The sequence below is a fragment of the Peromyscus californicus genome, unplaced genomic scaffold (genome assembly GCF_007827085.1).
Source record: "Peromyscus californicus insignis strain IS unplaced genomic scaffold, ASM782708v3 Scaffold_8__1_contigs__length_139910024, whole genome shotgun sequence".
Classification (NCBI taxonomy): Eukaryota; Metazoa; Chordata; class Mammalia; order Rodentia; family Cricetidae; genus Peromyscus; species Peromyscus californicus.
In genome coordinates this window covers 121,319,969-121,345,094 of record NW_026294606.1, presented here as the reverse complement: position 1 = coordinate 121,345,094, position 25,126 = coordinate 121,319,969, and the positions used below count along the sequence as shown (strand labels likewise).

At 43.5% G+C, this 25,126-nt stretch overlaps 1 protein-coding gene across 2 annotated transcripts in view; it reads right to left on the bottom strand.

Annotated features, from left to right (window-relative positions):
* Positions 1-8,768: 8,768 nt before the first annotated feature.
* Positions 8,769-25,126, bottom strand: part of Tox3 (TOX high mobility group box family member 3) — a 100,905-nt gene continuing 84,547 nt past the window's right edge. For both annotated transcript variants that reach the window (XM_052728566.1, XM_052728567.1), the window contains exons 4-7: positions 20,418-20,687; positions 16,199-16,426; positions 14,431-14,511; positions 8,769-10,774 (exon numbers count right to left, since the gene is read on the bottom strand). In XM_052728566.1, coding sequence (XP_052584526.1) covers positions 10,022-10,774; positions 14,431-14,511; positions 16,199-16,426; positions 20,418-20,687 — 1,332 coding nt within the window. In that variant the 3' untranslated portion in view covers positions 8,769-10,021. The remainder of the gene's footprint in view (positions 10,775-14,430; positions 14,512-16,198; positions 16,427-20,417; positions 20,688-25,126) is intronic.

Here is a 25,126-nt window from a genome sequence, read left to right as displayed (position 1 = left end):
AATCCCTAAATACTGCGCTTACATCAGAGAGGACAACTGTTGCCTTTTATTAGCAGTCCCTTGGGCTGCTTGTAGCATGGAATGAAGTCAGGTTGGTAGGACGCACAGTTATAATCAAACAGTTGCAGTGCATAGGCCAAACACAGCAGTTCCTAAATACATATGCATATGTTTGTGTGCTAGCAAGGAAAAAAAAAGTCAGAGCCTCGAAGTGAAGCCTAAATGAGCAAAACCCTAAGCATCCTTGCTCACTAAGCCATCCCATTCTCCTCCTCAGGGGGCGCTGATTCTGGAGTTCATTGTATGCGTTGCTATTCTCGTCAAATCAGGAGCATTGTTGGCCATTTTCCAAGCCCAGAAAACAGTGAGACAGCTGAGAATCTCTGAAAGGCCAGATCTACAGTCAGGCATAAAGGTACTAAAGCCACACTTCACTACTTTCCTCCTCCAGAGCCAGAAGGCCACATGGAAGCATTCCCTCCCGGACGCCTATCTAAAACAGGTTATTTCCATCAGAGCTTGTAACACTAAGCACCAGTCTCATAAAGAGGGAGCTTATTGTCACTCCCTCACATCTAAGGCACAAGATGTCCTGCCTGTTGTGGCCTGGCCAAGGGCATTGTCACTAGGATACTGAGAGATGGACTTGGACTAGTAATGTTCCCCAGGTGGTCATGCATTCCTCTGCATCAGAAATCACAGGAACAGGAGCAATGTTCCGACAGTAAATACACTTTGCACCTCATAGTCCTGATAGTGAAAATCAGAATGGAAGCCATGACTGGATAAAGGTTCTAGTTGTCAAAGCCTACCAATTGTCCTATGTCTCAAGCAAAGGGTTCAGCTCAGGAAGAGGGACCAAGTGGCAACAAGGATTCCTGTGCCCATCCACGTGATTTTAGAGAAAAAGACCAGGCACTGGGGAGATGGCTCAGGGGTAAAGTAAGCTGAGTCTGGATGCCCAGCACCCATCCAGAAGACCAAGCACAGTGCCTATGCCTGTAGACTCCTGCTGGGCTCTAGAGGTAGCAGGAGCATTGTGGCTTTCTGGACAACTAATCCTGCCCAGTTTGTAAGTTCCAGAGTCCTTATCTCAAAAAGAAAAAGAAATAATTGAAGAAGTGATTGAAGAAGACATGACTTGGACCTCTGACCTAAATACACACACACACACACACACACACACACACACACACACACACACACACACGCACGCACGCACGCACCACATACAAATTGAAAAGGCCACCACTGAAGCCATTTGTTCCAATGCTCTACTGTCCCCTGCTGTGTTCAAGAACAAAGAGCTGTTTTGTGAATACAATTAAAAGAAACTTTTCAAAACTTAAAAGGTGAGTTTTCTTGGGGGCTGTTTTGTAGCTTGGTAGACCATGAGGGACATACACTCACCCCTTTTTCCCACTAGGAAGAACAGTATCTAATGGTCACATCTTCTAAATTCATCAGTTCTACCCAGAAAGATGACAGTGAACATGTGCTGATGTGACATCTGTCACAATTTGGGCCAGTATGTGTCCTTTCCTGGTTTGGAGAAACTAATCACTACCCAGAGTGGCCTGTGCTTTCTGTCTTTTGTAAATGATAAATATTGCTAACCATGTCTCACCATTCGTGTGGGTGGCCTAATGAGATTGGCTTCTGAGGACTCTGGGGTGACTACAGAGCTTGCTACCGAACCTAAGGGGAACTGGTTTCACCAAGAATGCAAGAAATAGAACCCAGACAAGGTTTGTAATTCTGCCAAACCTTGAATGAGTTTGTAAACATCATCATAAAATATGTTACCATGTTTACATCACATCGCTTATTATTAAGGACTACTGTGGAAGTATGAGCAGAGCCTACTTCTTAAAATATTTTTATATAATAGCTATGGCATTCAATTATACAATAGTAATTGTGCCTAACTGTACCAAACCCCAGTCTGTTTTACAACTGCTTCTCACACTGAGCTCACAAACTACATAAACACCATCTGTATGAAACATAAAATCCTTAGCTGTTCTAAGAACACAGGCATACCAAATGTAGCTTATTAATTCTGTGGCCATTTTCATGGCTGATGTTTGAGTCTCTACCAACCACCTCACCCAGATGATCTTCCATGCTGTGTGCATTCTGTCTTTGGCTTACGCTTGGGTGCCGGGGTAGCAAGACTCATTGCAGGCACCATGACCTAGGTGCCCAGAACACTCGCCCACATTTGCAGAGTTTTGTTTTTGTTTTTGTTTTTTTGGGTTTTTTTTTTGCATTGAATGAATTTTGTTCTGCAGAGTTTGCTAATACCCTGTGTTTGGGAGTGAGGGAGGAGCAGGGGAGATAAGGGCCTAAAGCTACCCAACAGTGGTGCATCCTCAGTGTCCTTTTCAGAGTGCTGGCAAGGCTGTACCTCTAGAAGTCCTCAGATGCGGTTTGCTCCTCACCACGTAATTTTATTTTTTAAGAAGAGGGTAGCATCTAAAACAAAATTCTGAAAAGTTCTTGTCCAAGATAACTAGGAACTTCATTCAAGAGGCTGATCCAGAGAAGAACTGAGCATCGTTTCCCAGCAGCGTACAGAATACAGATGTAGGCACAATCTACAAATAAACAGAAACATCTTAGCAGGAAGTAAGTCAGCTGAATCCACCAAAGATCATTTGTGCCCATTCTCAAAAGGCATTGTGTTTGGATTGGCTGCTTGTGTCTCACAGCTTGTGGAACCCAGGCTATTATTTCTGGGCTTTTTTAATGATCTAGAAGCAAATAGGGATCATCAAGATTTAGCATATTTAAATTCTGTAACGTTTTGTTGACAGAAGTCCTGATCTTCCTGCCAATCACTATTCTTAGGAGTTAAGCTAAGTAGCTCTTTGTTTCTTTTGCAGGGGGTTGGGGGCAGTGTAGAGAGATGGTAGAGCTAAGGCAAAGCTGGTTTTATTTGCTGTGTGAGGATACTGTACCTAAGCATGGAATTAGGTTCTGCTTTGGAAAGAGCTGTGGTTGGACTCATGTTTATTGGCCAGAATATTCTGAACATCATTAAGAAGTTGCCAGGTAGGTATGCCAGCGCTTGGGCATGGTTTATGAAAATGTTATTATGGACAAAATGGTGCCGTTTCTTCCAGGTAACTGTCCCAACATTCAAAGATGGATGTCTTAATTTGGCATCCAAAAGCACACAAGAGGTCAGACTGTAGGTAGGTAATTTCCTCAGATGCTGTTATTTGTCCCTGGGGGCTCCACGTGCTCAATACCAATTACAGAGGAGAGGATTAAGAACGGGGGAGAGAGGGTGAGGCGTAGCACAGCAGGCCTGAGTAATTTGGACTAAGATCTTGTGTCAAATTTGCAAATTACCAATTAAGGCAGGTTTAGGACATGGCGTCGTTTTCGCTCATTGTGACAAACTGCAAATGAAGGCTCTCTGCATGTCAGAGGGAAGACAGAAGTGACACATAACAAGGAAGGCTATCAAAAAGCATCCTTCTTGGGAACAATAGATCCTTGGATGCAAGGCAAACTGACTGGAAAGAAAATGTAGGGCAGAAATCTGAAAATAAACCCAAGACCCAGATTTCAAAATAACCATTACGGTGTTGAGTCTAGAAAGTCACTCAAAGACTGTGTAAGTGAATGCCGCGAATATTTGCTCACAGAATGCTCAGGACTGGCATTGCATGGAGGTATGTTTAGAATTCAAGTCTACTCGATCTTGGCAAGTAACCAGTTGCAAGGTAGTTTTAGTGCTTTATTTAAAATCAAGACAATAATAAAATCTGTTGACAAGAGACATATTGCTTTTGACAAGTAGCTGGGTCAAATCCACCATACCCAGCAAGGGCATGGGTTTCTCAGAGATGGAGAGGAACCTCATGAAGGGTGGTACAGGGCAGATGTTCACCGTTCCCAGGGGCGGATGTTCACCGTTCCCAGGGACACCTACTCCCCCTACTCTCCCACATTAAGCGGATCGATTGCCTGGGCTCCTTACATCACGCATAACAATGCATACCCACTTGACTCTCACCCTTTGCCATCTTATACCTGGGAAGCAATACATACTCTGCCTTGGCATTGGCACAGCACCTAGTGTCCTAATACTTGAATACAAGGCGAAGCCGTTTGCCAGAATACAAGCCAACGACAGAAAGACACTGTGGTAGCGAAAACAATCAGACTGGAATGTATTCACACCAAAATAAAGTGCCATGTGGCACAGTGCCCCATTGAGAACATGGGTTAGGTGGCGCTTGCTCTGGCTTGCTGCTTGCCTAGCCATGGGGAAAACATGGATTAATTACTCTGTTTAGTGTTGTGATGGATTTCTGTCACCCATCTACATCCACAAGCATACGTTACACATCCTACACCCTAATACATAAACACACATACAGATGCCATGGATAGTCAAGCATTTGACAGCAGATGAAATTAACAGGACACTAGGGTGAATTTCCATTCTAGTTCTGACTATGACTTTTGTCAACAGACATGGGAACAAGCCACAGTTCCTCTCTGTGCCTTGGTTTCCTAATTTGTTATGTGTTAACTCCCACCTCACCTGGCTGAGAGATGGAAGGAGTCATCCATGGTAAATTGCTTTGGAAAGAACAGCCTGCTATACAAGTGCTGGGGATAATGAGGCATTTTACAAAAGAGCATTATTCGTTTGCTAAGAGGTGTGTGCATCCACACGCCATCCTCTATCTGCGAAGGTTCTTCTTTGAAATTAAATTGAGACCATAACCAGCACCCTCCACAAACCCCTAGTGCTGCCTGAGGTTTGACTTAGCAACAAAGCCAGGTTTTCTTTTCATCCTTCGTCATGTTGGAGTTCAAGCGATAGGGACTTTTACCAGTAGTAGTGAAAATAGCTTTCTTTTCACAGCACACTCAAAAAATGATCTCTCTTGATGCTAACATAAGGATAAGGCCTATTCTCCTGTGGCCACCAAAAAAAAAAAATGCCTTGATTTAACTTTCGTGGTGGCGGTGGTGGTGGCACACCTCAGAGAAGAGGACGGGAGGGAGCACAGAGCAATGCCAAGAACCAGGCACTGAGGAACATTTCCAAATGGGGATCCTGATCAATTGTTCTTTCAGGTTTTAATGCCAAGTGAGTCACACCCTTTTAGTATTCAATCCCGCCTTTCTCACTTGAACACCTTCAGAGCCCAAGTTCAACACAATTCCTCAGCAGATCATCAACAAATGTCACCTCAAACTCCCTCCCCAGTACTTTCTCCTGGCTCACCTTCCCAAGAACAATGCACATCCACATCACCTGCTTTGTATTGCCTGGACTTCCAACCTGAGTCTTCTCCCCGACCCCCAGATTGGAGATGGCCCCTCTTCTAGGTCAAGACTTCCATCTTGGCTTCTGACAGCCTCCATAAGCCCCAAGGCACCTCCTAAACATCACAAATTTCATGCAGCTTTCTCCAATATCCTAGCCGATCACAATGTCTCCCTTTCCTAATGAGAATTTTCATTTTCTCAGATTAAAGAGAAAACCACACACATTTGTTTGATGTCTCTCATTGGCACACCTAATCATTCTGTGTGGTGGTACCTTCTCTGCCCCAAGGGGGAAAAATGAAAACTCCACTGAAGGATGGCCTGTTATGATTTTTTTAAATCTTTATTAGGGAAAATTTCAAACATATACCAAGTAAACAGAAGGTGCTATTTATCTCTGCCTTTCCGCTGGGACCCATCACAGGGTTCTGCATGCTGTAGAAGTAAATTTAAGTAATTAGGGCCCAAGGCAAATGGAGCTGTCTGCCTGCATATCTGATTCCACATCTCCCAGGTGACTTAGTGTTTCCTCAGTAACACACACCACCACACACCTGTAGGCTTGCAGTCTACACAGATGAAACCCATCTACCAGCTTTAGGATTCGGGGAACACGTGCATCTTTGAGGTTAGTTTGAAGGATATAGAGCAAAACTCACATGGTTAAGAATATTTTTTAAGAAAATCCAAGTCTGGTTGAGTAACACCCATGCTGCCTTTGAGGGACAACCTACACTTCTGAGAACTTCTGCTGGATCAAAAGTGTAGGGTTTTTTTCACTACCTGTTTACTGCTGACAAAAATCAATTTTCAACTGTCTTCCAGTATCTGCCCCCCTCCAGCTTCAGATTCTTAAGTCTGTTATTTTAGAATATTCTTTTAAACTTGTGCCTACCTACCCATTAGTTTTCATACTTTCTCTTCCCACTCATGTGTGTGTGTGCGCGTGTGTACGTACATACATGTTTGTGTGCTAAGGAGCAATAAAATCCTTAAAGTGAACCAGACTTCTAGAGTGATGGATTACATCTCCATGCCGTGTCATATGCAATTAACTCAAACGGACTGTACAGTACATTATTCTGTTAGTGCACAGAAGATCAATAAGTAAGAGGGAAACCCACCCCAGCCCTCCACTTTCCCATCCGATTCTAGTAGGTCTGAGACGGATCATGCTACTGTGATGTGTACACCGCAGCTAAGGCAGGCAGGTGGTGCATAGACACCATTCAAAGTTGGCCTATTCAGTCCCGACTCCTCTAAGGCTCCATTCATGCATAGCAAAACACCATCTGGTCCTATTTTGCCTCCAGCAATCACAGCTGACCAAAAACGATAATAACAGCTGTTGCAAAACAAAAGCCAAACAAAGGGGGTGGGTGAGGGGGAGGAAAGGTTAGATTGAAGTCCAGTGCTGAAAACGCTCTGTGAAGTGAGAGCGGAGAAGAGACCGTTCAGATGTCTGGAGCCCGCTGAGTGGACAGCAGAGGACTCCTACTTCAACTTGAGATATTAATCCATCTGTCTCGAAAGCCTTCAGACCGCCGTCAGGTGGTAATATATTGCAGAAATTATGCTGCACGAAGGCATTTAAGTTTCTATTCTTTGAGTCAGGAACTAACGACCCCGTGTCAGCTGAAAATGAAAAGTCCTTATGCTCTTTCATCAGACGGCCATACAGGTGAACACAGAAAGGGAACACAGTTAGCTACAGTAATAAAATAATATCCCCCACAACAGGGGAGGGATGAGGTGTGCATGATGGAATAGGGTTTGGGGAGGGGGAGACTCTTGACATCCCTAGAACACTTAAGGATCTACTCAATAGGGTACCATGCTTCTCCTACTGATTTTCATCACCCGGATTTATTTCTCACCTACTAAAGAAAGAGTACCAAAACCTTATTTAGAGGCAGAGACAGAAACCAGTCACTCAGTCAAATGAAGTGTAAAGCAGTGAACCCTGATTAAAACAAGTTGGTAACAAGAGTAGGGGGGACTTGTCACATAATTCAGGTCTTTTGATGTTTTGAATATATAGTTTTGCCTCGTGATTAATTTTTTAATTGTAATTAAATCATCTTTTTCTTCCCCTGGAACTGACCATCAGTAGCTTTACATAATTTGATGAATGTGATAAAACGCTAAGATTTACATATTAAAAACCAAGTCATGGAATAGCTGCGACAACACCTGCCTCTAACGGCAAACAGTTGCAAACAGACTTCACTTGCAATTAAGCCTCATCACTAGTGACATTTTTTCCCCAGCAATACTTCATGGGTTTTCAAAATGACAATTATAGAACTAAGACACAATTACTGTCACATGGAGTTTAGCAATTAATTTTGAAGACATTTGTCCAAAGGTCCCACCACAGAGTATCAAATGGTTCTTATTGCCATGTAACGTTCGTTGCCATTCACAGAGGCCCTCTGAGCGAGCACTGGCTTGCTCCTGATGGGTCTGCGGCAGGCAGCTCCCTGCTTTGCCGAGCACAGCTGGCCCCTTGTAGATGTGGTTAGGCATCTTTCTAAGACTGTTTGAACACTGATACCTGTCAACTAATACATCTTATGAAAAGCTCCAATTTAGACATAAATTTTTCTACAGCAAGAAGCCTATAAATTTATAATCAGAATCTCTCGCTGTTCAATATTTGTACATAATACAGAGTATGAGAGGATTATGAAATATTGAAAGCAAAATTCATTATTCATAACCCACAACATACAGTAAATATTCTTTGAAGTACAACAACTTTAAGGAATCCATATTCTATTTTTTTTTTTTTTGAGTGTCTTGCACGCAGCAGTGAGGAATGCTGCCATGCACACCCTCACTCCTTTCAGATTAGGATTCTAGTCAGGGTTGACACTTGCTGTTTTTAATTTTCATTTTATCATAAGCAGTTTAAGACTGTTGCCAGTGGTAATTTGCAATTTTTATCAAGACCTCTTCATTACAGCTCCTGACAGGACAGATGCTGTAATTAATCATGCAAGACAACCGGGGATCATGGTCACACAGCTCTCAAAGGGAAGCCACTACAGAGCAGAGAAAATGGGGGGGAAGTGGGCACTGAAATTCTTATTTTGGCCTCAAAATTAGGACCCGCCATTTATTTTAATCGAAATAATAACCCAATGGCAGCCAGACTAGACCTGAGCAGAAGACAATAGCTTTTTGCCTTACATAAATATATTTGTATCTTACCTGTATTTTATTTGTAAATAACTTGTATCACATTTGTATCTTAACAAATAGATAATTACAAAAAAACAAAACAAAACAAAACAAAACCAAAACACTCCCCATCTCTTTTCAGGGCCCCGGTATCTGGCTATAAAATCCAAGTTCTGGGTCATGAATATTGTGTTCCCGGTTGAAAAGGAGGACGATGCTCAGCTCAAGCAGGCCTGGCTGGGGCCATGTTCCCCATCTCAACGTAGTCAAGGGACCAAAGGTAAAATTTGACATTCCATTTTATTTGAAAAGTGAACAGTGTCCTTGCCCTTGCATCAAAATACAGTCCACAGATTTTACTGAAATGTGTTTATTCTATAGCAAGATAAAAGCATTTTTTGTTTTAGTTAAGCAAAATACAAACAACTTAATTGCTGCTATCATAACTCATAAAAAAGTATAAAACAGCATAAAAACACAATAAGCAATGTAGCAATGGATAGTTTATGTCACCAGTGTTTACGTTAAAGCCTGGTTTAGGAAAACTTTACAACACATGATATGAAACTTACAACTGGGAAAGAAAATATTTACATTGATTATTTCAGATGTAGTGTGCCTTTTAAATATTCAATATTCTACCGGTATTACATCATAATAAAAACTCTTGCTTTTTCTTTTTAAATCTTAACTTTCGTAATAACTGTTTCATTTAAGTGCATTTCCCTTTTAAAAATACAGTGTTTTTATTTTTCGAAACTTGTCACTCAAAACACGTAATATAGTATTCACAACTCTTCTAATTGGAATGAACATAATGGGCTAACAGTGGCCATAGATATTGTCACAACATATACTGTGGTTTGATTCAGAGAAGTCATGGATACAAAGTAGAAGTAAGTAAATAAGTCAATAATTGAATCTAATCACTTGCTTTTTCTTTCTTTTTTCTGGAGAGATTTAGAAAAAAAATAAGAGCTTTGGCAAAAGTCTGTGATTTACATTAATTTTTTTCATGACAAAAAATGCCATCAACTATTCACATCATACAAATGTTTGTATGAAACTGGATCTTCATATTTCAGGTAGTTACAACTGTGCTTTGTACTTAGTGTTTATTTTAGGGCTTCAGAAGTTCAAACAGCCTGGGAGTGTGGTTCACTCACTTCTGGAGAAATAAGGCCATTTTTGTTTTCTATGACTCGGAAAGGCCAGTTTACAGTCATCCATATGTCCCAGGATTCATTAAACGGTTTGATTCACATATTGTAGGTATAGCCTGAATAAATAAAAAAGGCAGCACATGACAGAGCGCAGCTTCCTTGTTTAAAAACAAAGTGATGTATAGTCAGCTAAGAGACGCTTCCCAGCTACACTGCAGTTCTTATTGCCTATCTAATAGACACTTGAGAGGACCGTTTTGATCTGTTACACACTGCTGCATAACGAGAGCCAACTTACAAGTTCCAGTTTGCACACCTTCCCTCCTACGCCTCTCTCCTTGGTGCACTCCAATCCGAGTGCCTCATGCACCTTAGAAAATACTGACCTGCGGTAATACTTGAGTCTGTGTCTGGGACTGGATTTGAGGCTGGTGCTGCTGAGAGGCTGGCTGAGGGCTGCCGATGGCAGGAATGGGGGATGTGATCTGGGAGGTGACTGGGGAGTGCTGCCGGGGAGAAGGCTGAGACTGGTGCTGCATGTGCTGCAGTTGCTGCAGCTGAAGATGCTGCTGCAGCTGCTGCTGCAGCTGCTGTTGGTTGATCTGTTGCTGGAGATGCTGCTGTTGCTGCTGCTGCAGGTGCTGCTGCATGTGGTGCTGGAAATGCTGCTGTTGCATCTGCTGCTGAATTTGCTGATGCATTTGGTGCTGCTGCAACTGCTGCTGCTGCATCTGCTGCATCTGCTGTTGTTGCTGCTGCTGCTGTTGCTGTTGCTGCAGCTGCAGCTGATGCTGCTGGGTTTGCACCGAAGGGCTCACCTGGGTAGAGGCTGCTGAGCCAACCATGGCCGTCCCCATGGAGCTTATCAGTGGAGCCCCAATGTTCGAGGGCATGTTGGCTGCGATGGTGACTGATGTGACAATCTGGCTCATGGGTAGTCTCATGGTTAAGGGCTTGGGAGCGATGGACCTAGGGAGCGACTGTGGGAGAGTCTGAGGTGAAGCTGGGACTGTCCCATGTTGAGACAGTGGTGTGTTTAGAAGGAGGGACGATGTCAGATTGGTTGATGCCAGAGTCTGCTGGACAGAACGGATGGTCTGGGCTTCTGCTGATTCAGCAGCAGCCTGCACAGAGAGGAATAAAGTTCCGGAATGTTATAATCTACAAATATATACTATATACACTGACTCAGAAAACAGCCACCACCATTCATGCTGCCCCGTCTCCACGGCCTTCGTCATGCGACTGTTTAAGCACTTCCTGAAGGCAGAGTCAAATCTGCTCCGCTCCACAGTGAGTCTGGGCTGGTGTGGTGCCTTAAGGGATGGCCCACCCTCCCACTCACTCTCCACACCTAGAGCCATCCCAGAAAGACAGATCTGTGGCCCTGCCTCACTCAGGAGCCAGCTGCATACCAACTGCAGGTATGCTACTCCTTCAATCAGACGGAAGAGCAGGACTCTATCGGAAGGACCAGTCAGCTACCTGGCTTTCTCTGATAAAGCTTATCTTTGTATGTCACCGGGGTTTGTGACTGGTTGTTACACAGCATTAACTGGGGTAAAAGATAACTGACACGCATTTTAAAAGCAACAGTACTTCATCATTCTAAACATGCTAGCCTCCCTTCTGAAGCAACATTGTGGAAAGACAGTGGATTACAGCTCTGCCAATGCACATCTCCAGACCTCCGAGCATGTGCAGTCACTCAGGCAGTTTCCAGTTCCGCTTCTACGACATGGCATCACGTGCCACTGAACTTGTATAGACGCTCTGATATGAGAGTTAACTCATGCACCATGCATTCAGAACTGTATCGAGTAACAACAAATACCACCAGACACCGAACTGCTGGAAAATGTCAAAACCCCATTTGCATAACTATTTACCACAGTAGCCACTCAAACATAAGGAAAACATAACATTCTTCAAAGACACCGAATGGAAGCCCCTCATGACTTTAGAAGTGTTTCGGGTTTAACAACTATTTTCAAAGACCCCCAGAATTCACTGATGAAGCCACAGATGAAGAGAGAGCATTAAAACATCATATCATGCAATAACCCATTAAACAATGTTGGTAGAGCAATTCCATTTTGTGACCAAAACACACAATTCTGCAAAAATTTCTTTTACACATGCAAAAGCGGTTGGAATGTTTCACATTAGAGACAGTTTCACCCTTCACTTTTCATAAAAATCGCTATTTTTCTGCTTTGTTTACTTGACTGGTTTTGGTGGTGCTAGTGGAACCAAGCGCCTCCTACGTGCTGGGCAAGTAGACCACCACTGAGCTCTCTCTCTCCATGCTTTGGGTTGGTTCTTTGAGGTGGGGGTGGGGTGGGTAGCAGAGGCTACTACGGTGTGATCAAGTATCATGAGACGTCTTTAATGATTTTAAATATTTACTTCTGCATTTTTGCGACTCAGAATTACAAAATTCTGCTACTGAAGAAACCTGAAAAAGGCTTCATACAGAGCCCCCAGTGTATCTGATGGCTCTGGTTCAACACCCCACTGTGAAGCAACACACTCTTGTATAAAAACCCAATGTAACTGTCACTGGAGGGTCCTAGTCTAAAGGCTTAGGGGAGACAGTGCTATAGATATGCAAAAGTATCTTCAGAATTTATTAGAGGACTCACAAAACAGAATACACACAGTTCCGTAATATAACCCTCATGTACTCTAATATTTAAAAATCACCAGGCTAGTTTTAAGGAGGAAACTAGATGGCAACTGTCTGCTGACCCTGGTCAGTGGCATCAGAGAGTCCTAAGGTGGCACTTCAGTGGTAAATGAAGCTGGACTAGTGGCTGTGGAGGTGCCTGCCAGATTGACGTGCTGAAAACCTAATGGCATGCTTCTATCAACTTCTCTGAAGATTTAAATTCAGTAGACAGTGGAGTCACAGACTGGGGTGGAAGTCCTGGGCTCTGCACAGAGAGGCGCACATTGTATGGGAATATGATGCAAACCTATTGCCAGTCTCTTTCATTGTGGCCCTTATATTCGAAGACGAAGATCTCATACCTCCAAATTCTCATGAACCAGATTCTCTTAATTACTCTAACAGGATTTGGTTTATATCCATCCTCACCATGAAGGGAAGTCTGGGAGTCTTCAACTGATCATCTTCTTAACTTTTTAACAGATCCAATTCTTCAGAAGCGTGGTACAGCAGGCACCCTGTACCACTGGATGCTGCCTCCCGGGAGGTCACTGTATCACTGACTACTCCGGGTCCAGGTTGAAATTCTTCTAAACTCATACCTCAACTATTACTTTAGTTCTTTTCCGACTACCTAAATATAAATCCTAGGACCCTGTGAACATCATTTACCAAATTTAAGACAGTAAAGAGTGTTTTAAATGGGTCCTTTTGAAATTCTGTCTTTTTGGTGAAGGGTCATTAAAGCACATTTGGAAATAGTTGGGAATCCTGACTCTAGTCCCAATGGTGTAAGTTACCCCTTCTAGGTCGGTCGCAGGATCCTAGCTGTGTTGCTATGTTTCTTTCAGATAGTGGTTCTCGGTTTAAATTCATACATGGTCACTTGCTGACACTCTCACTCCCCAGGGTCACCTATCCTTGCCTCTGGGTACCCCAAAAGCAGACTGCTTCACTTGAGAAGCACACACTGCTGCTCTCCCCAATGCTCCCACCTAGTCATCAACTACACCTCTATGTGGTTGTGTACACAACGCCCACAGCCCACAGAACCTACTTTCCATCCACGGCACATCTGAGTTCAGACTCAGTGTATCTGCCAGTGTGCATCTTCCAGAATATCGGAAACTGTGTTCTGCTCTTGCCCTGATAAATGTTTTCTCTCTAATGAAGTGGGAAGTGTCCCCGAGAGCTGTCAACAAAGGCAGGAGGCCCTCTGTTGATCGGATTCAGCAGAGCTGCCAGTGGTGGATCGTCATACAAAGAAGAAAACAGCTCAGGTGAACAAGAGAAGAAAGGGACGAAGCCCTTTCAACGTGGCTTTGAGGCCTTATGGACTCGAGATAACAATACTGACGAAATGGAATTGGCTTCTCAGAAGGGAGGAGTCTGCTGCTAAAACCTACTAGTCCGAATTATTCACCCCAGAGCCCATCTAAATTCTAGAAAGGCAAAACACCTCAGTAACTAATTGGTAAAGTAATATAGGAGCTTAGCTCTGGTGGTGGGACTCAGCAGTAGAGTGCTTGCTCGGTGTGTGTGAGGCTCCGGGTTCAGTCACTAGGACCGCCATATAGATGGATGGATAGAGTACACATTCCTTTTGGATCAAGGGAATAATGACCTAGAGAAGAGCTGCTCTGGAATATCAATGCCTTTTAAAATACATCACTGTATATTCTATGCATAATGCATATACTTTGTGTCTTAGTACTTGGAACAGAATTTATTTTAAATAATCATGAGACTTATTTATTTATATGATGTGAAACAACTGGTCAAAAATGCACCACTGCTGATTACGATAATGTAAGCATCGGAGAAATGCCTGACAAGCACACCTCTAGCCTCACACTGAGGACATTAACCCAGATCCAACTCCTGACACGTGGAAAGAACAAGGGGCTATTTAAAATATATCTATATGGCTACAAACGCAAATAGAAAGAACAGCAAATCCATTAGCAGTAATTCAGCCTCGGCAACTTACAGAAGCCCCTACCGTCCACACTATCAGGTGAGTAGTGAGTGTCTGATGGAGCGCTCTCAGGGAGCGACACGAAGTTCCCAGCACCTGAGGAGATGGCTCACACGATGCAGCAGGCTTACCTTGGAAACGAGGCTGGCCCGGTAGGCAGCCAGGGCCTTCAAGTATTCTTTCTTGGCAGCTTCTGTTTTCCTTTTATATACCTATTAAAACGAGACCACAATTAGCACCACCCTCAGGCTATAAATTCTTCGCTATAAAACTGCTACACAAATTAGGTCACATAAACAGAACTCACCTAAAAACTGGTCTCCCTGGCTTTGGTTTTTTAAATGTTACACACACACACACACACACACACACACACACACCTTGAAGTAAAAAGCCCTGCCACCTACACCCATGCCCAGGTTTGATGTTTACAGTTAAAGGGGAGAATGATCTCAGGTTGCCACTGAAGGCCTCATACTAGACCGTGAACAAGCACCAAGGACCAGTTTTCTGCAAATGGCTTAAATTCTAGCAAGGACTAGGTTTCTCCATCAGTGTCAATGTCCCCTCACACGCCCCCCTAAACTTCACCAAATCAGAGCTTTAATGACAAACTATAGGGGCTGATGAGATGGCTCAGCAGGTAAAGGTGTCTGCTGCTAAGCCTGACCAACAGAGCCCAATGCTTGGAACCCACTCAGTGGAAGGAGAGAACTGACTTCCTGAAAGCTGAAAGCTGGCCTCTGACCTACACACACGCTGTGGTCCCTGGTACAAAGCGCGCGCGCGCGCACACACACACACACACACACACACACACACACACACACACACACACACACAATTAGACAAAAGAGAAAAGATGTAGCCATCTCAATCCTAGGCTTCTTTTGGAGAAAAAAAGGAGAAGTGGAAGTCATAAATAATAAGAGATGGGAGATTGGCATACGGAGATAAGGGAGGAACCTAAGTACTGGTGCGTTGCACAAGATTTGGGCTTCATTTTTCTTAAATGGTCTGATGGCTAGCTGTTAGAACAAAGTAAAACCCTCTTTCCAGAATATGTTAAGTTTGGGGTACAGTTTCCTCGTTCCGTAGAACAGCATTTTGGGAATAGAAATCGGTGTGCTGTGTATGGTAATACACTCACGGCAAGCCAACAGGCGCATTCAATGGTTGCACCACCCCAGTGAACAAGCTACCGGAATGGGTTCCTGATGTGCGCCTCTCCACCCCTCCCTTCTGAAGCAACCACTATGTTTTAGCACTGATAGGGTCTGTTCTTCCATAGATATATAAAAGCATTAAAGGTAATTGGAGTTTTATGCAAGCAGGGGAGGACCAACTCCAAAGGAGCCCGTCCTTCCCTCCATTTGCGCTGAGGACTTGAGAGCAGGCGCCCGAGGAAGTACCTCCAACCAGCATGGCTAATCTCTGAATACCGCTCACACCACCTAGTTTTAAAATGAACTTGGAATAAAATTTCAAATGCCCAGTGACAATAATGAGACATGCAGAGGCAGCTTCAAAGTTTGGAAACGCACCAGGATAGCACAAGGGTTCAGAAAGATGATCAATGGAAAAGCACGCAGAATGGATCTACTCCCTTTGTAGGGCCCTTTCTGAACAAAGGGGAAAATTCCACATTATTTAAAATGAAAAGATTATCATCAAAAGTTTATGCTTGCAGGCTACTGCCCAGATTCCTTCCAAGTCTCCTGTGAACCAATTTTGAACATGTACCCATAAGTGGACTAGAAATCAATACGAGTTGTTCGGGTTTATTTACGTATGTTTTAATTCCATAGCTTAGACGAATGGGCTTTCTTAAGAAGCAAGCATATTAGATGTAAGAATATTCTGGTAGCTTTACTTGTCCATGATAGATGCTTGTCTTACCTGCTTTTGCTCCTCTCCAAGGCTGTCCCACATAGATGCTACAATTTTGGAGACCTCTCCAAAGGTTGCATTGGGGTTTTGACCTTTAATTGCAGCCTGTGTGTCTCTGAAAAACAGGGCATATGCTGACACTGGCTTCTGAGGCTCATTGGGATCTTTCTTTTTCTTTTTCTTTGGAGTCTTGGGCTTCTTGCCAGAATCTGGGGCCGTTCTTTTCTCTCCAATGGCCTGCAAAGCAGGAAGAAAATTCACCGCCTAGAATGAACTTGCAGAGACTGCAGCAAGGCTTCCTCCAAGCCACAGTCGCTCTTTGAAGGTTTTGTTAAGGATCATCAACAGATGAATCACCACCAAAAGCGGGGGAGGGGCAAACTTGCTTAGAGTTAACTGGACAGCAGAGATTAGCATTTAGAACACTGATTAATGAGACCCGGAAGTAGCTTTGGTATATTCGCAACATATGCTTTCCATGGCAATTATGAGTAATGAAAGCCAGAACGCTGCACCAGGCTACGCTATCTATATACAATGCTGCGCACGCACACATAAGCCCAGCAGTTCAGAGGCAGAGGGTTTAGAAGGAAAACCTAATAACATTTTGGATGTGGATCATATTTCGATATTTTAAACAAGGTCCCCCGCCGCAGTTACATGCCATCTGTATGAGTGGTCAGAATTGATTTTTGTATGGCTGATTTTTTTTTTTTTACAAGAAGGTTGCTGTGCTAATGAGCCTCAGGAAGGCAAACAGAAATTAGCTGTAATCACTACACTTGCACAAGAAAGGAAAGGTCACCTTTATTTCCTAAAATAATAACTTTCTAAAGGACAAGATACCGAGAAATATAAAAATGTCAAAACCACTTTAACTGGAGACAGAAAAGAAATAAATACTCATCGTAACATTAACAGCCTGTAAAAGAACACCAGCTGATACTTAAAGTCGCCAAGACTAAGGGGAAAGCTACAAGAAAGCTATTCATATTACACAGGGTAAGTAACTCTGAATGCAGCAGCTCTGCAGAGACATGGTCCCAGTACAGACTCTAAGTCAGAACTTCCCTACATATGATCCATGCAGACAGCCAAATTTACACACAGCCACACTCACTATTCATTTGCTGCTGTCACTTGATGCTTATTTACTAGTTTGTTTGTTTTTATTTTATGTGTATGGGTGTTTTGCAGGCGTGTATGCTTATACACCACATGCACGCACTGCACATGGTAGCCAGAAGAGGGCACCAGATCCCTGGAACTGGAGTTACAGAAGGTTGCGAGCAGTCATGTGGGTGCTGAGAACCAAACCTGGGTCCTCTACAAGAGCAGCAAGTGCTCTTGACCACCAAGCCTTTTCTGCTGGCTCTATAACCTTTTTATTGACCACATTATCATCACAGGGATACCCATCAGAGAAGGAAGGTAAATGACTTACCAACCTCAGCTTTCTCTGGCCTAGATTACAGTACAAGCACATTGAAGATATTTGTCTGTGATTATTTTCATCAAGAATCCTCAAGTGTTTGGCAAAATCTGTTTAAAAGCCAGACTTACGCCCAATGAACAATAATTGACCCAAGTTGCTAACAGATTAGATTTTAATGATCTTGAATCTTAATTCAAATATTGCTAGAGTTTTAAAACTTTCTAAATGGGGGTCATTTGGAATTTAATGCAATTATTAAAAATTCTTAGGGAGGAACATAATAAGCAGTAACTTTTCTTGAGAACACTAAATATTTGAACCTTTGGGAGCCACTGGCTGCCTTCCAGATCGTACTGTTTTTAAGTGACAGCCACATCTACAAAGCATACAAATGGACTTACTTCCTTTCCTGCTAAAAGACCAGTCTTCGTAACTCCACAGTTAATTTGATAATTCTGTAGATGCCACAGTCTTTTTTCTAAGTTTTTCAGAACAAGCAAGACTTGTTTAATTCTACCCAATGACCGAAGGCTTGATGGGGAACCAGACATCTTTCAGTTAGACATTTTATGGAAGCCAGGTTTTCTCTCAATGCAACAAGGATAAAGCAATACAGTTTCAAGTGGAGTCCAAGTCTGGCAGTGCTGGTGCTAACAGTATTCTTATTTCCCATGCAGCTCTTTTCAGTAAGGAGAGCTGGATCATGTCTTCTGTAAAGCCATATTCAAAAGTCAGCAAGTTCTGAGGCTGTTCTTGGCAAAGTACAATTTGTCCTAACCACCATTACTTTTTAAGACTAAACTAGAAACGAAGAATTCCACAGTTTAAACAACAGATCAGGACACAGGCTCTTACAAAAAAAACAAAAAACAACAACAACAAAAAAAAACATTAACACTTTTAGTAGCTGACTTCAAAAGGCTGAGAATGCTAGAAAAATATCGTTGACAAAAAGAGTTATATAATGATCATTTTAATCTTCCTTTCTCAGATAACTGACTTAAAATGTAACAAACTGGATTCTAGGTCTTCACATAAACCTAGAGCCTCACTTAAAGTGGAGTAAGGCAGGGAGGGGTCTTATGGACAATCTGTGTTTGACACAGGACCTGAGTGCAATCAAGTGGAGGGAAGGATTCCAGCCGGATCTGAAAAGTCAGAGCTAGCTAAGCAGCCACAGCCTGGGCCTCCCTTCCTTCACCACAGGCAAGTCTCCATGAAAAAGGCTATCGCTAACTCCGCATTGGTCAGCTCTGTGCCCAGCTGGATGCTGACTGGACACCGTACAACCAAACACTCCGCTTTAAATCCCCTTGCCTTCTGCAACACCATTCCAGCCTTTCTCTTTTCCTCATCTCTCGTCACTTCTTCCCCTTGCTAGCTAAGATAATGATGTGCAGAGTTCTGACCATGACCATGACTCATTCCTTACATTGTCTTACACATGGTCCCAGACTCCAAAGTTCCAGCTCCAAAGGGCTTGAGGTTCAGTCTCAAATGCCAGCACCTCAAACTCCCCCCAATGCAGGCCAAACCCATCCATGCTGGCTCTCAAGCCAAAATCCACTTTATCCTTTCCACTGTACCACCATATCTTAGTGACACACCCTCTTCAGCACCCCTAATTAACCTGGTATTCCATGCCCTTCTTTCCTCGGATGAAAATAAACAAGCCATCATGGCAGTCTCTTCTAATCCATCTCCTTCTCTCTTGACCCTCCCTGTGTACTGTTTTCTACAGAAGGCCAAAGGGCTTCTTCTAAAGCATCAGTCTGATTACGTCATCCCTGCATATAAATGATCAGTCCTCAGTTACCAACGGAAGACCACACCACACACCCAAGCCATTTCTTCTACTTCTGTCCACCTCCCCCAATCAAACTTCATGGCACTCATAAATGGAGACACACTTCCCACTGCTCCTCATTCTTCCCTGAACTAGAATGCTGGCCCCTCTCTTCTGCCTCACAAACTTTTATGCATCCTCTCAGACCTAATTCAAATACAACCTTCTCAATAATGTCTTCCTTAATCCACTCTCCCAAGCAGAAGGGATTGTAATCTCTGCATACTAGTGACATCAATTATGTCACTGATCACACCTGGAACTAGTCTTAACATTGGTATTCACCACCCCGGCTTCTTAGAAACCTTTGCCCCACTAAACCCAAGAAAACTGACAAGCACAGAATAGGTCCAGAACACACCACCAGTAAAAGCATAATGGATAATCACACATAATGTGTACCATCACAGTGTTCATTTTCATTAAAGTTACCCACTTGGGCATTCAGAAAAGCCACATCTGCAATCTATGTGTATTCAGAAGTGCATTCTCCAGGACAAAAGCAAAGGCATAGAATAATTCAAACCCACCAAGTGCCCATCACTGAGAAACAGCACTTCTGAAATGCGGCCAGCCAACAAAGGGAGGAAACTTGCTCATATCTGCAACAGAAACCGAGCTTTCGAATTTCTGAAGTGTCTAGAATATTTGGAAACCTAGTATAGGCCCTTCCATTTGCAGACCAGGACAGTTAAACCTCAAAAGACTTAAGGGATTTGCCTAATGTCTTACAGCTCTTGGAAACCTAATCTCCCAGCTTCCACTTCAGCACCCTTTCACCAAAAATTGTGTGTGAAGAAAAAAAAAAAAATTAAACCACCATCAACTGGAAGGTTTCTCCAAATCCATGAAGAAAAAGGAGGCGATGCCATGAATGTGATCCATAACATGAGCAGGTACGGGCCCAGCTCTCTGCTAAGCTCCACACTCGGCCACCTCCAACTTACCCTGTTTGCTTCATCAGCATCCTCTTCATTGATGGAGCTGGAAGGGGAGGGAGTGGCTGACTTGCTTGCTGGAGGTGAAGGGGATGTGTGGGGCACACTGGCCCCTCCCAGATTCAAGCCCAACTGCGCACTGAGCTGAGACTGGTTGATGGTGGTCAGCTGGGTAGGAGGCATGATCCCAGAGCGAGCTGCATCGGTCATATGGACAATTGACCTCATGATCAAGGAGGGATCCTGGCGGTACTGTGACACTTGAGTGTGGCTCTGATCCTACAAAGAGAAGAGTGGAGGGGGAAAGAAGTTGAGTTTCCCCAAACAGCAATGAACTTGCAGGGTGGGGGACTCGGCGGGTGGGTCAGAGCCTTTGCAGCTCTGACAAGACACTCAGACGCACACCACCAAGATGAAAGGCCAGAAACACAAAATGCAAAGACGCAACCCAGCTGTCTTGCTGTAGGATGGTCCTTGGATCACTTTTCTTAAAACACGATCTTCCAAAGAAGACCAACCCTTTAGGGGTTCACCAATGAGTCTGTGTCCTGCTCATACTCAGCACTGGTTCCATGACCCTCTAGCCCACTGTGTGCAAGGAGGACCCATCCTCTGCTGTACCCTTGTGGAAATGTAAATTCCCAGCGGAGAACGGCCAGAGAGACAGGGAACTATGGCTTTACAGAGCAGAATCTGTCGGCGGTAAAGAATCCTTTCCATGCAGCCATGTGCTAACCAGGGTCATCGCGATTCTGAAGGACACGGCCAAGGGCATCTGGAAGTCACTCAGTGTCTTGGCTCCCACACCGGTGCTTTCATTTAAACCCACTTTGTTTTTGTTTTCTTTTGCTGAACCCACCATGATTTAATGTCATAATACTTCTAAAAATATTCAATAATAGCAGGTGGGGACTTCCCCATCAGCATTAGTTTTCTGTGAAAATGATTTCCCCGACTTCAGAAGTAGCCTGCCTTGTTTGGGGAGTTATATAAAGCCATTAAGGCTATTACTGCCTCCTTCTCTTTCCTTCCTTTTTAATACCAAAGAAGGCGAAATAAAGACAAGCCTTCCCAGCCACTTCTTTTAGACTTGTCATTTGCAGGGAGTCTGTGATTCGACTAAAACCTAATTCTCTTGATTCCAGGCGACCTGGAATCTCATTTTGTAGACGAAGTTAAGGATTCCTCACTGTCCCTCTTTGGAGTCTTTCTGATAAGGCCTTTTTTTTTTTCTTTTAAAATAAGCAGAACTGTCAATAGCTACGTTGAGCTTTCTCAGTTACATAGTCTTCCTGCCACTAAGCAAGCAGCCATGGCATAGAAAACTGGCTGTATAAACGATGACCTCACCACGCTACAAAGCGTTAGGAAGCTTTTAAAGCAGCAAGTTAGATTGGTGTGTGCTGACCTAAGGCTGGGTTTCTCAATCGTGGCTCTACTGACACGTTGGACCAGATAACTGGAGGCGTGGACTGTGCCCTCTGGGTTCTGTGGTACCTCTGCAGCACCCTCAGCCTCCACCCACTAGAACTAAGCAGCCTCCCTTAATGCTTTTGGAGTACAACATCACTTCCCTGTGGTGACTACTAAGCTAGAGTGACATCCAGGATGGGAAAAGATAAACTGGGGGATAACTGTGGGAAAAAGTCCCTTTTTATTTCTTAAAAAGTGACCTTTACTGTTAATAATGGTCACATTATAGGAGATTGGATTAGAGCAACAAGAAGGGGTCTTAACTTCTTCACATAAATATAAAATAAATATATAAATATAAAACACAACAAATAAAACAAGTGAAAACTAGAACACGACTCAGGCAAAACCAAACAGAACACAAGATGGTTAAATCACAGTAACGCTGGAGTTTAATAGTTTTTGTTTTGTTTTGTTTGAAACAAGATCTCATGTAGCCCATGAGGGGCTACATTTAAAGACATAAAGGCTGTCTTTAAATGTAGCCAAGGCTGGCTCTGAACTCCTGATTTTGTTTCATTTTGTTTGAAACAGAGTCTCATGAAGTCCAGGCTGATCTCAAAAATCACTATGTAGCCAAGGCTAGCCCTGAATGTCTAATTCTTGACTCAGTCTTCAAAATGTTGGGATTACTGGACATTTTTCCCTTCAGAAACCCCGTCATTCATGTTCTTTTGAGGCACCACCATTGTTCCCTTACTTCTAGTCTAAGTAATAGGTAATTGACTCATGCTATTTTAACTGCCCTGCCCACATGTCTTCTGGGATGCTTTCTTAATCTTTTCAGCAAACTTATGCCTGGAAGTTTTAAAGTTGTTTTCAAGCAACTTCTGTAGTATACTTAAATACATTTAATTTTGACTGAGTAATAATACCTCAGTTAACTGGCATGGCCACATTAACTAAGTCTGATTATGAAGCTTCATCCTCCAAAGAGGAGTCACCTGCCTCTCACTGTTCCAATGCCTGTGAAAATCAGCCCAGACAGATGCTTACTAACTGGCCACCAAAACCAGCATTTGGATGGATTCTCATCAGCAAAATGGCAGCCAAGAACCAAGCACTCCTGACAGAGGTTCCCTGCCACTCATACCTTTACTGTGGAGCTGGCTGCTGGGACTCTCCTGCTGGGGGGACTGGTAAGGAGCCCTCCATGGGTGTTTCCTGGATGATAGAATCTGGGCTAAACTCAGCATGTGTTGTTTCCTAATTTAACCCCGGGACTGGGTGTTATTACTGTACCAATCCTTAGACAGACATGGGTGAGTCCCTGGGCCAATGGTCACCGGCTAGTGACTCTTGTTTAATAGAAAAATGGTGCTCTAATGAGCTAGCTATGCTGCCCTAAGGTTGGATGGTGCCAGCAAAAAGAAAAGAGAATGGGCCCTGGGCTCTCCACCACCACCACCATCCATTTGTTTTCTAAACTGAGTTCTCTAATTATATTTCATTTAAAAAGACAGTGTTCTTCTGCAGTTGGAGAATTATTGTGAAGAATATTTGTGGCAAGGCCAAGGCTTTGCCAAAACATAAGTCTTGAAACCCAAGAAGTTGTTGACCCATCCTTCATATCTCCCACAGGACAAGATACCAAGAACCCTCTGGAATGTAATCAAGGAAACTCCAATTCACATAATCTACTCATCAGAATGTGCCAGTACTCCTCATGGCTCACAACCACCCTATCACAGCTTCCTATGTTGGAGGATTATCATATATGATTAGTGGTCCTAGTGCCTATAGACTATACATTTGACTCTACAGTGTAGAGAGTCGAGCTTCTGTAGGGCTGCTAATAGTAACAACTGCTCAGAAGACTTTGAGCCTCATCAACCCCCATCATTTTCTATTAAAAAGTAATCTTTTAAAGATATCTAGGCTGGGGATGTAGCTCAGTACTAGAGTACTTATCTACCACAAAACAAAGAAACAAAAGAGTTCTTAGGACTCTTGATTTTTAAAAAAAAAGTCAGTTCCTTTTAAAAGTTCATTCTGGCACCATTCTGGTGCCCGTTAAAACTAAAAACCAAAAAATCAAATGTGATTCTTGTAAACGTTCAACAGAAATGGGGATGGTGCATCCTACTTACTGTCACCAAGTTCTGGACAGAAGAATTGGTGTGTACTTCTCCAAAAGAACTCATAGCTTTTCCCAGGAGGAATAACATAACAAGGAACGCATAACCAAAAACAAAGTCCAAAGAAGCGTAACACGGTTTTATAAATCATTTCCTCCCTATAAACCTAGGCCTTGAAAGACTTAAATATGGTCAACTTATATGAGCAAAATAAGTACTGGATTGTAAGAGACCTCTGTCAGTAACATGATTTGAATGTCAACAACCTTCACAACATCTATCTATCTATTTATTTATTTGTCTGTTCATTTAGTTTTATGTTGTGGTTCCGGGTTCAAACCTAGGATCTCACTCAATTTAGGGCAAGGGCCCTAGCACCAGGCCATGTGTTCACGCAGCCCTTGAGAAAAGTCGAGGGAACTTCCTGTGCACACTGAGGGCGACAGCACTGAGTGTGCTCACGAATGCTGGAGACAGAATTAGCCAGGAGAGGAGACACGGGCCAGGAACGGACAGGTGGCAACGGGCCAGACAAGGCAGGAGGATGGCAGAATTCCTCCTTGACGAAGAGCCCCAAGAGCTAAGGTACAAAAGGAGGAAGAAATCAACAGCGAGGGAGAGGAGCAGAGCACCCCCAACAGAGGTGATGTGTGGAGGTGCAGGGCTCAGAGCAGGATGCAGCGGTGCACAGCCCAGCAGAGGCTGCCAACACAGAGCCAGAAACAGCAGGGCCCTTAGGCTGCGGGCTGGATATTGGCTAGAAAAATGACAGATCTGACAGACCGGTTCAGGACATCTGGATGGCAGTGTACAAGGATGGTACTGGACTTCAATAGTGTGTCTCCTACCTCGTGGAATTATTCATTCCAATAAATGTGAACTGACCGCTCCTCATGGGCAGTCCAACTCCATTAACTTGAGGCGTTCTGTATAAATGTTCAGGTAACCACCTCAATCTGTGTTCTGAAGAGAACTCAAAGATTAATATCCAACTGTAGAAGGTCACTGGGGATACTTGGGTCCTTGTGATTTCTCATAGGAAAGCACTGCTGGCCATCTACGGGCCTGAAGTACCACACATCTATATGGCTCCCAACAAAAGGGTCGCTGCTCTGAGAGGTGCTCCTGCCTGTACCTGGTCAAAGGGTCTCTTCATTTTGTAACCAA